The sequence below is a fragment of the Rhinopithecus roxellana genome, chromosome 11, assembly GCF_007565055.1.
Source record: "Rhinopithecus roxellana isolate Shanxi Qingling chromosome 11, ASM756505v1, whole genome shotgun sequence".
NCBI lineage: Eukaryota > Metazoa > Chordata > Mammalia > Primates > Cercopithecidae > Rhinopithecus > Rhinopithecus roxellana.
In genome coordinates this window covers 54,096,539-54,109,187 of record NC_044559.1, presented here as the reverse complement: position 1 = coordinate 54,109,187, position 12,649 = coordinate 54,096,539, and the positions used below count along the sequence as shown (strand labels likewise).

General features: G+C 34.6%; 1 protein-coding gene across 1 annotated transcript in view; it reads left to right on the top strand.

Annotated features, from left to right (window-relative positions):
* CCDC7 (coiled-coil domain containing 7) overlaps positions 1-12,649 on the top strand; it is a 502,976-nt gene that overhangs the window by 317,726 nt on the left and 172,601 nt on the right. Inside the window, exons 27-29 of the mRNA XM_030940622.1 lie at positions 3,111-3,209; positions 6,335-6,445; positions 6,781-6,906. Coding sequence (XP_030796482.1) covers positions 3,111-3,209; positions 6,335-6,445; positions 6,781-6,906 — 336 coding nt within the window. The remainder of the gene's footprint in view (positions 1-3,110; positions 3,210-6,334; positions 6,446-6,780; positions 6,907-12,649) is intronic.

The following is a 12,649-nucleotide window of genomic DNA, read 5'->3' as shown; positions in this document are numbered from 1 at the left end:
TAATAGTATACTCCGAAAGTGGGGATCTATAATGATACACCCCACAAGATGACACTCTCACTAAGTTTTCCTTCTACATCATGGAGGTGAAAAACCCAAGTCTCTAAGATCACTTCAGATAGATGGGTGAAGTAACTCCAAAGGGTTCTACATTCTTTTCCATTTTAGGCATGAGTCTCAATAATTTGCTGCATCACAGGCTGTCTTTCAGTGTCAGAGACATGCTTAGAGCTAACACTAGTAACTGGGTGCAGCTCAGCAACTCAGGGTCTCTGATGACTTTTACTGCCATTGCCTCTGAGATTGTATTACTAGGTAGGGATTGCTTCCCCAGCTTTCCTAGAGTTCCTCTTTGGGATTTATAATTTAACCCACCAAGCAAGCTCAGCCAGGGAATTGGAAGCTAAAGGGAAGGATCATTAGTTCTCCCTGAGATCTGAAAAGCTTATATAAACAATCACTAGCATTCCCCCAAAGCAACCCCAGGGCCCACAAAATACTTCCTGAGATACATTGTCATGGCTGGTGCTCTAATTAGACACAAGTGCTCTAATGGGACTCCCAGACTCTTGCGAAGGATTCATTACCATCATCCATGAGTGTCCCATGCATTTCTCTAACATCTCCCAAAAAATCTCCATGGGATCCTCAGGGTTCTTTTCCTTTCTAGAAAGGCAACATATTTACTGGTCAACTCTGCTCACTGCACTGCTTTGTCAGTGAGAGAGCTGCCAGTTGTTGAGTTAGTCAATTAATATAACAAGTCAAACTGAAAGGAATAATTAAGCCTTTTTTCAGATACTGTGATAATATAAACAAGAGTCTACACAGGAAAGGGCCCAGCTTTAGCAGAATTCCACTTTTCCCAGTTAAAGGAACCAGGTGAGTGGCAGATGTTTCATTTAAAAATGGGGGGATCATTTCATTGCCACAGGAACCCCAAATAAAAAGCTCTTGCCATTACATAGATGTGGCATGTGGAGAAGACCAGGAGTGGAAAAGTACTGAACACTGTCAGAAGAAAGTTGTCTTCAAGGCTGCCCCAGTAAGGTCATCTAAGCAGAGTCCCCTGAATAATACAGTGCCTTAGTTGAGCTTTCTACTCCCTCACAAGAAGGACTCCAAATGGAGGGTTCCTGAGCTAGGTGTGCAGAGATGAGTAAGAGCATGGTTGGTCTGGAGAGATCTGAACCTATACCTGCACATCCGTACAGAGACCACAGTGCACTGGCTCTATGTTACATCCAGTGTGGGGTGGAAAGCTGTCTTCCACAATAACTGCCAGATAATACCTTTGTACTTGTCTATGGGTGTGCCTGAAAGATCACACACAAGATTTTAACTTGAACCCATACGCCTTAGAATACACATATATATTTATGTGTATCTATCTACTTACACATACATACACATGTGTATGTGTATATATTTATACATAAACATGCACGGGCACATATGCTTGCATGTGTACATGAATACACATATTTTAGAAATCATGAGATCTCTTGGATACCTTTAATTTTAGTGTCTCAGGGCTTGTTCTTGACTTCCTTCATTTTGTATGTGTATGTCCTTTCTTTTGTATTTTGAATCCTGACTCTCAAAGCACCAACTGATTTATGCATTTGCTCTATCCTGTAATACTTTGAAACTTTCACAGAATTGCTTAGCATATACTACTACAAAAACAAACATACTAAAAGAATTTCATGATTTGTTTGCAGTCTGCCCCCAACACTCTTGCCCAAGACTGAGGGTATGTTTCAAATACTGTATTTATTAGTTACGTGAATTAGTACTTGTTTTTTTGTTCCATATAGTAGGTTCATTTTATTAAGTTTCCTTTCAGTTTTAGTTTCTGCTTATCCTTATTGAATTAATTTTATTTTTAGAATATTGTGTGCATGCATTTTGCATTGCTGTAAAGGAATACCTGAGGCTAGGTAATTTATAAAGAAAAGAGGCTTATTTGGCTTACGATTATGTAGGCTGTACAAGCATGGTACCAACATCTGTTCAACTTCTGATGAGGCTTCAGGAAGATTTTAGCTATGGCAGAAGGGAAGGGCATGTCACTTGGCAAGAGAAGCAAGAGAGAGATGAGGGACATCCCAAAATCTTCATCAACAACCAGATCTTATGTGAACTCCTTACCATAGAGAGAGCACCAAGCCATTCGTGAAGGATCTGCCCCCATGACCCAAACACCTCCCACCAGGCAATACCTCCAACCTTAGAAATCACATTTCAACATGAGATTTGGAGGGGACACACGTCCAAACCATATCAAATATGTAGAACATTATCCTATCTCCAAAAGTAAATATTATACAGAAGATATTCTTAGAAGAATATAATCTCTGCCACAGTCCTTCTCTTTGTATTCCCTTCCTTTTTCCTACCCTGTTGTCTTGTAGATAACCAACTACAGTGTTTGCTTGCTTATTTTACCTGTGTCTCATTTTGAAAAGGTTAATATTTCTCTGTTTCTCTCTATTTTTTTCTGATTAGTTATTTCTGACCCAAAAGTTACCATCCCAGATATCCTGTTTTTAAGATTATTTTTCACTTAACATTATCTTCTAGAAATCCCTCTATGTTAGTTTATAGAAACCTTTATTATTTTTACATAATATGTATAGTATTATGTATAGTGATATGTAGAGTATTTATATCATATCATAATTTACAGTATATATCTTTGTTTATTGAGTCAATATATTATACTTGAATATTTAGATGTGTTGAATATTTTGCAATTACAAATAATATGGTAATGAATAATGTGCATACAAATTTTTATTGTTTGGTCTATTATTATTATTAACCTACAGTGTAAATAACCCATGAATTCTGAAGACCAATAGAAAATATACTTGATGCCTTAGAATATTTATGATATAATGAGACAGCTTATGTAACACCCATTAAAACTATTTTCATCATTTTAATGTCAGATTTAAATTATGGTGATTTACTTATGATTTTATAAAAATGAGAAAAAATATTGCTGTATACGTTTTATAAACTTCAAATATAGAGATTTCACAATAGATTTGTTTTTTCATTTTGTGGACTAAATACATCTCTTTATGTGGCTCATTTTGTAGTACCAGATAAAAATTCTATGTTTGTTCATCAAGATTCAGTGTCAAAACTCCAAATGCAAGAAAAGAAAAAAGTAACTCCTGGAAGGGAAAGGCGTAATAGTAAGTGTAGTAATTATAGATAACTTTAAATTATTTTAAAATTGAACTTATCAGAAGATCTTTTTCTTTGATTCCTGAATGTGTATTTTAGCATATATTTTAAGGAAATTGTAGACTTTGCCTGAAGTATGAACACTTTAAGGTAAGTAGAGAGCAAAAATGAAAATGTTAACTTCATGTTGGAGTTTCTGGTCATAAGATTATTTCACAGCCATTGGACATGCACTCAATATCTATCAAGGCCCAATAATTGGCCTACAGTATCTCAAAGAGTGTACCTTTCAGCTGACTCTGGGAGATTACAGTTTCCTGGAGATTATACCCAATGATCACTTATCACATGTAGCGATGTTGTTCTTCTCTAGCCTTCAGTCAACAAACTGAGAGGTTGTTGAGATCTGTAACTCAAACAGCAAGTGGGAATTACAGGAGCCAAGGAGAAGGATAGTCCTGAAGGCTTGTTGGTTAGCCCTAGGGCATTTTGTTGGTTGAGCACCACACAAAGGTAAGGTCTTCTTGGTACCCTCATAGATGGGTGGCCATCAAGTTTCTTGTGTGGTGGGGAGTGTTAAAGTGTCCATGACCAACAATGATTGAGCTTCCTTTTCATTTTAGGGGATTAAGAAGACCAAAAGATAGGCAGTCATCTCCTCTGGAATGCGATGTGCTCCTTCCCAGATTACAACACAAGGATTTCACTTTAGTGCTAAGTTTTTTTATGTATTAATGGCCCAGCCAGTCTTTATTAGTTGGTGCCTGTGTCTGGACCCACCAGGGAAATGCTTTCAATATAGTAGAAAGCTAGTGTACTCTCCAAGAGCAGAAATTTTTCCAGGTTACGCCCTATCCATGGATGATAGATAGTTGGGGATTTTGGGTAGTCTTGTCGAAGGACATTAGTGGTATATTGCAACCTATTCCACATAAGAATACACTGATCCTTATCATTGGTATGGACAGGGATGCTGAAAAAGGAATTTTGTATATCAGTTGTTTTATACTAAGTTCTTTTCTCTTGGGCAGTAGTGTCTATGACAGTCACAAAGTCAGGTACTGCCAGCACCCAGGGCTGCACTGTGGCATTGAGCAGCCAATAATGCATTGAGGCTGTGTGCATCTGAGGTCATGTGCACAGGTCAGATGGAGCTGTTTAATGGAGGATTAGTCTCACAGGAAACTTTGTCATCCTTAAGTACAGCAGTGAAGGCATTTATTTCCTTTTTTACCCCAAGCAATCAGTGTTGTTTTTGAGAAACAACAGCACAAGGTAGTCGGGTAGGTACATGGCCTTTCACATGCCGCACTAAAATGACCCCAACTGAGCAATTTTCTTCAGTGCTTGTGGGCAAAGGTGAGCAGGTGTTCACTTAGTGATACATTTATAACAAAATATATTGAGTAGTGTGCACTATAACAGTAGAATTTGTAATTGGCTATAGAGACCCACCCAAAGTTGGGTCTAGATAAAGTCCCCATTGGTGGTGACCTCAGACTTCAAACTAGAGAGAATTATCAGTTTCCCCTTCATTCTGATGCTGGAGTATATATTCACAGTCACTTATATACAAGTATCCAAAAGCCCAAGAAATATAATTATCCACACCTTCCCATTTAACTCTGAACCGGGTCCCCACTGGGGATTTGGGACTTAGCCTAACCCCTGGTCTTGTTCATTGTTGGAAGATGAGAGTTCTCAGTAAAAATTAGAGGGGCTCATTAATTCATCTCCAAATTCACAGGGAAGGGTGGATGGAGTAACATTTTACTAATCATAGAGTCCTCAATGTGCTGACCCTAGTAGGGCCCATCAACTACATTGTTTAGTAGCCCGATCTAGAGATTGTCTCTATATGCATCATTCAGGAGAGGGTGCTTGATTGCCATTTTATTAGGTTGGTGCAAAAGCAATTGCGGTTTTTGCCATTAAATTGCTTTTGCACTAACCTAATACATCACTTTCCTGCTGGTCAGTCTTTTCTACCTCAGGAGCTGCTGCTTTTCCCATGCCTGAAAATTTTTCAGTTAAGTTCTGGATTTTGTCACAGAACGTATGACCTGACCTTATGCGTGAGTTTCATTGAATTGGAAAATCAGCAAGAGCGGCATGAAAGAACCTAGAAATCTGAGTCTGGTCAACCACCTCCTCTATTGTTCTTACTCTTGATTGTAGAACCAAAGGACTACCAGCGTTGTGATTCACAGGGCTGCTCTAGCCTCTGCAAGGGTGGTCCAAACATGATTTTAGTGGTAGGTTCATCATGGTTATGCCCAAGTGATCAGAGCCCAAGCAATTACTAAGCTGAGGAATGAGAACGTCTTAAAGTTAGCATCTCATATACCCCCTTTCTTTGTCCTCCTTGAGTGAAGCTTCTCTGTCCTGACACTCTGAAGGAGGGGTTCTGTAGTGACTCATTCCACAAGGTACCACTTTTTCTCATTAAGTTTAAGAAGAGTACATAATGTTCTAAGGTGTCTTCGGTAGGTAGGTAAAGTGATCTCAAAAGGTTCTACATTAAAAAAAAATCCTTTACAATTTAACCATAAGTCTCAATACTTTGCTGGGACATAGGCCGTCTATCATTTCCTGGTAGCTGTTTAGAACTAACAGCAGTCATTGGGTGCGAATTAGCTCACAGGTTCTCTGGAAACTCTCAGCCCCATCTCCACATAATTATATACTGTAATTATACCATTGTTTGTGGTATATATATCTGTTCATTTGACCAATCTCCTATGTGTGAAAATCTCAATGGTTTTGAATAATTTGCAATTAAAAATAATGCTATAATGAATGAGCTTACGCATGTGCATTTTCATTGTTTGGCCTATGATTATATATTAAGCTAAAGTATAAATCATCATGTATTATGTAAGTATTTTGATTATGTATTAAAGTGTAAACTTATGAATCCTGGAGACCAATATAAACTTTATTTGATGCTTCAGAATATTTATGAAATAATGGGTTAGCTTCCACAACAGCCATTAAAACTATTCTATTTTTGTGTCAGATATAGCATTATGGTAATTTACTTATAACTTTATAAAAATAAGAGAAATGTACATGTTATACATTCATAGACTTATTTTTCCATTTGGTGGACTAAATGCATCTCTTGATATAGCTCATATTGTAGTACCAAATGAAAATGTGGTTTCTATTCATCAAGATTCAAAGTCAAAACTCCAAATGCAAGAAAAGAAACAAATAAATCCCGGAGTGGAAAAGCACAAAAGTAAGTATAATAATTATTGATAACTTTAAATTATTTTATATTGAACTCGTCAGATCTTTTCCTTTGATTCACCAATGTGTACTTCAGACTATATTTTATCAACTTTTAATTTTGACCTAAAGTGTGAATACCCTATGATAACTAGAGAACAAAAGTAGTGATACTTTTTGGTTGGTATTTGAATGGTCATTAATTACTAAGTAGTATCACTGCTCCTCACATGCTCATGAAAACTATTCATATGATTTTCTCATTTGACTTACATGGGTGGAAAGTCTGATGATTACTTGGCATATCCAGAAGTTCTATTGCACATCTATTTTTTTTCTATTTAGCATTTCCTTTTGAAATCCAAAAAAAGGATATATCACTTGAGCATCTGTTGCCTAAGGAGAAAGTTTTATTATCAAGAAGAGAATCTCAAACCAAGAAACTTCAAGCTAAAGTAACTTCAAGAAAAAGTAAGTAATTGTTTATAAATCTTACAAATTATTTTTATTAAATTCAGGAGAAATTTGTTTTTGGTTCATAAATATGCCTTCAACCATATGCTTCTTTTGCCACTTATTTCCATCACACTACCAGATCTTTATTGATGACTTGTTTCTTTTACAATTACTGAGTTACCTGTGTCAAATCTGCCACTTTGTGAATTTCTCTGTTTCTTCTTGTATTAGTATCAGGTTTTGCTTTGTATCTTATAATGCTCTATTTTTTGTGTGTGTGCAAGTAAACTTAAATTTATATTCTTCAAGGACAGAACAGTTTTTTCCTTATGAAAGGATTCACTTTACCATTTTCATAATTTTTGTTTGTTTTCCTTAATAACTACTTTATCTGTTATTATGGCTCCACAAACTTTCTTCCGGTTGGTATTTGCTTGATACATTTTTTTCATCCTATTGACTTCTTTGTTTCTTTGTGATTTTGCTATGTCTATTGTAAGAAACTTATAATTGTGTATACTCTTTTTAAAATCAGCTTGAATTTTAAGTTCTGAGGTACATGTCCAGGATGTGCAGGTTTGTTACATAGGTAAATGTGTGCCATTGTGGTTTGCTGCACAGATCAACCCATCATCCAGGTATTAAGCCTAGTACCTATTAGCTGTTCTTCCTGATGCTGCCCCTACTCCTGCCCTCGACTCCAGACAGGCCTCAGTGTGTGTTGTCACTGACGTGTCCATATGTCTCATTGTTCAACTCCAACTTATAAGAGAGAATATGTGATGTTTGGTATATGCTTATATTTAGTCTGATATTTTTTCTTTTAATTATCTCTTATAACCATACATAATCTAATTATTGATTTTTTAGGTGCAATTATATCATTTTTCTTGGCTTCTCCTATTTTTCCTACATGGTATGTTTCTTTCACTCTCTTTCTACTCTATTTTTTTTATCATTATACATTTTTCCTTAGCAATATTTGGTACCAAAAATTTTAAGCTTTACCTAAAGTATGAATATAATAAGAAAAATAAGGAAAAATTTTAAATATACAAGTATTTATAAGAATGTTTATAGTAGTAAATAAAATAATGTTTATAAATAAAATATATTTAATACCCATGTATATAAAAATTAACAGAACAGCTTTTGGCACAAGTAAAAATGTATTTTTATGCTTATATTTTAACTAGACACTGATGTGCTTATATCATTAAAAAATAAGACAAAATATCATTGAGTAATTAATATATATTTTGAATCTAGAGGTTGCACCATAGATTCAGTTGCTTTTAAGAGCCTTCCTTCTTATAGTCCAGAAAAAGATGAGGTATCAGATGAAAATCTTTTGCCTGCAACTGGAGCTGCCAGAAAGAAGAGATTCCATAGTAAATATGGAAATAATTAATATTATTAAATTATTTGTAATTACATTAATGAAATTTTAATTAAGCAGAATTTTGTCCGTGGATATGTATTCTGCTACAATGTTATAGACATCCATTGAACTCATTTTTTGTTGTGTTATTTAAATTTATTTCTATATTTCCTTGAATCTCGATTATCAATTATTGAGAGATGTTTATTAAATTATCCCACTATGTGGATTTACCTATTTCTTCTTACAGTACTGTCCATTTTCCTTATACTGTCTATGTTGTTAGATGTATACAAGTAAAAGGTTAGATTTTCCTTATGAACTCAACCTTTTATTTTTATGAAAGGGATCATCTTAGTCTCTAGTAAGGTCTTTTGACTGAAAGTCTATTTTGTCTAACATTCACATAATTACTGCAGAGTAATTTTGGTTAGTGTTTGCATTTTTTTAGTCATATCTCTAATGAAGAACTTATAGTTAAATTGTTTATCAGTTCAATGTGTCTGTCTTTGTTTTTAGAATATGTAAAATATGTAATCCATTTACAATTATTGTACTTACTGATATATTTGGATTTAAATATTTTGGGTGGGGGTGTTTTTCAATTTTTTTTTATTTGATTCAGATTACTTTCTATTTTCTTTCTTTCCTTATTTTGGAATTACTTTTAATCAGTTTAATTATTCAGTGTGTCACCTATGTCATAAAATCTTTTAAAAATGTGAATACACTTAGTAAAATAAAGTCTAATTTGAACTTTCTAAGTGTATGTATGAAGTAACAAGAGTGCCTCCACATACGTTCAGGAAAAGTACTCTGATGGGTTTTGCATTTACCTTCATGATTCATTTTGAAAATGCATCAGAGGTTTTATTGTGTGACATTTATTTAAATTGTATTGACTAGTGTAAAGTCTTATAAAACTGATAGGGCCAGGCACGGTGGCTCACACCTGAATCCCAGCACTTTGGGAAGCTGAGGCAGACGGATCACGAGGTCAGGAGATTGAGACCATCCTGGCTAACACGGTGAAACCTCGTCTCTACTAAAAATACAAAAATTAGCCGGACATGGTGACAGGCGCCTGTAGTCCCGGCGGCTCAGGAGGCTGAGGCAGGAGAATTCCTTGAACCCGTGAAGTGGAGGTTGCAATGAGCTGAATCGACTCCTGCACTCCAGCCTGGGCGACAGTGAGACTCTGTCTCAAAAAGAGAAAACAAAACAAAACTGATAGGAAACTTTGAATGGTTCGTTCTATATATTAATAATTCAGAGACTTTACAGTAAAGTCTTTTTCACTTTTTATTGGGTTAAAAGCCTTTCTTTTTGCAACTGAGAAAATGGATGAAATAGTAGATGAAAATCTTCCACCTGAAATAAAGTTTTATTTTAAAAAGCCCATCTCAAATTATAAAACTTAGTACTGGCAGAAAAGTGAGACTTCAAAGTAAATATAATCATTAAGAATATTGTGTAATGATTTTAGTTAAAGTTCTCTCCTTTGTTTATATGTTCAATCATAAATATGATTTTTACGTGTCATGTATACATATATGTGTGTATATAGAAAACATGTATGTGTGTATATATGTATATTCTCCATTGTCATTGATTAATTATATTTTTCATGTGTTCTGAACTTCATTGAGGTTCTGTTTATTTTATCATTTATGAGAAAGGTATTTTAAATTCTGCTACTGTGATTACTTATTTCTCTATCTCTTTGCAGTTCTGCCAATGTTTGTTCTGTTTCTAAAGCTTTTTTATTATATACATAGACATTTTAAATTGTTAAGTTTTCTTAAGAGTGCCGAAACTATTGTCTTTATGGTGGACATTTTTAAAAATAGACTTAATTTTTGGATCATTCTTACATTCACAGTAGAGAGGAAGATAGAGATTTCTCATATACCACCTTCCCGCACCTACATGTAGCCTCACCCATAATATGATGGACATTTTGTAGTAACTTTATTTGCCATTGATCTGTCAGATATTAACATAGCATCTTTTTAATATAAGCATTTGCAGAACACAGTTTTTCATCATTATACTTTCAAACTTTTTGTATTATTATAGCTTAGCTGTATTATATGTGTTAAATGTATTATAGTTATTTTTTAAATCCAATGTGGCAATCTTTGAATTGAAAATATAACATTTAACGCATTCATATTTAATGTAAGTACTGATATTTTGTGGGTTAATATACTATCACTTATGTTTTCTTTATTTCTTGCCTGATCTGTTTTTGAATCTCCTTTTAAAGCTTATTTTTAATATGTTTTTATCATTTTTATTACCCATATCTGTTATAAAAATTTAACTTTATTATAAAATATGAATACCTTATGAAACCATTTTCTTGACAAGTTCTCCTATATTTTTACAGTTTACATACTCAGCCTATAACTCACTGTCTCAACAACGTGGTATTTGATTATATTATTTCAAAACATGAGAGGAAATATTGAGGGATAATTGATATGTATTTTGAATTACAGAGGTTTTTTGATAAATTTGTTTCTCTAGTGGATTAAAAGCATCTTCTTTGTAGCTCAGAAAATAGCAGAGGTATTAGATGAAGATTTTTTACCTGAGGATAAAGTTGCATTTTCAAAAAGCAAATCTCTAGCTAAGATATTTGGAGCTATCAAAATGGAAACACTAAATAGTATGATAATTTTCAATAGCATTGATTTATTTTTAATTAGAGTAAGCTGAAGAATTTTGTTCTTAGCTTTGTGACTGTTTAGTCAGTATGTCTTTTGTGTACATTTATTAGATCAAATATATTTATTGTTCTGTTCAGTCCTTACTTTTTTCATTGAAGTTTTTCTGTTTATTCTGTATTACTAAGAGATGTATGTTAATTTCTCCCTCTGTGATTATGGATTTCTCTATGCCTTATGGTAGTTCTGTCAAATTGGTTTATATATTTGGACAATATTTTATTTATTTATTGTGTACAAATTTATACTTTTTACCTGGTAAATAGAAACTGTTTGTTAATCTCTGAAAATGCATTTTGTTTTATACAAATCAAAACCGTAGTGAGATACCATCTCATACTAGTCAGAATGGCTATTATTTAAAAGTCAAAAACAGCACATGCTGGTGAGATTGTGGAGAAAAGGGAACGCTTATACACTGTTGGTAGGAGTGTAAATTTGTTCAACCATTGTGCAAAACAGTATGGTGATTCTTCAGAGAGCTAAAAGCAGAACTACCATTCAACACAGCAATCCCATTACTGGGTAAATACCCAGAGGAATATAGATTATTCTACCATAAAGATACATGCACATGAATGTTCACTGCAGCACTATTCACAAAAGCATAGATATGGAATCATCCTAAATGCCCATCAATGACAAATTATCTGGATAAAGAAAATGTGGTACATATACACCATGGAATACTATACAGTCAGAAAACAGGACAAGATCATGTCTTTTGCAGGAACATGGATGTAGCTGGAGGCCCTTATATTTAGCAAACTAATCCAGGAACAGAAAACCAAATGCTGCGTGTTCTTACTTATAAGTGGGAGCTAAATTATGAGAACTCATGAACACAAAGGGAACAAAAGACACTGGGGTCTACTTGAGGGTGGAGGGTGAGAGAAGGGAAATGAGCAGAGAAGATAACTATTGGGTATTAGGCTTAATACCTGGGTGATGAAAAAATCTGTACAACAAACCTCCATGACATGAGTTTACCTATGTAACAAACCTTCACAAGTACCCCTGAACCTAAAATGAAAGTTAAAAATAAATAAATAGACTGGCCGCAGTGGCTCACACCTGTAATCCTAGCACTTTGGAAGACTGAGTCAGGCAAATTGCCTGAGCTCAGGAGTTTGAGACCAGCCTGGGCAACACGCTAAAACCCCATCTCTACTAAAATACAAAAATTTAGCCAGATATGGTGGCACATGCCTGTAATGCCAGCTACTTGGGAGGGTGAGGTAGGAGAATCTCTTGATCCAGGGAGGTGGAAGTTGCAGTGAGCCGACATTGTGCCACTGCACTCCAGCCTGGGTGAGAGCGAGACTTCATCTCCAAAAAAGAAATAAAATAAATAAATTTTTAAAAACGCATTTTGTTTTAATGTTTATCTGATATTTGTACAGCTACATATGCTTTCTTGTGATCAGTATTTACACAGTCTTTTGTAAACAGTTTAGACAGAGGGTCTTGGTACCTATATGGTTTCAGTAATTTTTTCACAATACTCCTAAACCACAAAAGAAGTCCAACAATTTCTTTATTAATTAGGTGCAAAACAACTCAGTACCTGTTAGATACTGCATAACTTTTGTAGGGACATATATTTTCTACACAGGTAAAAACCAAGGAGCACGATTGCTGTATC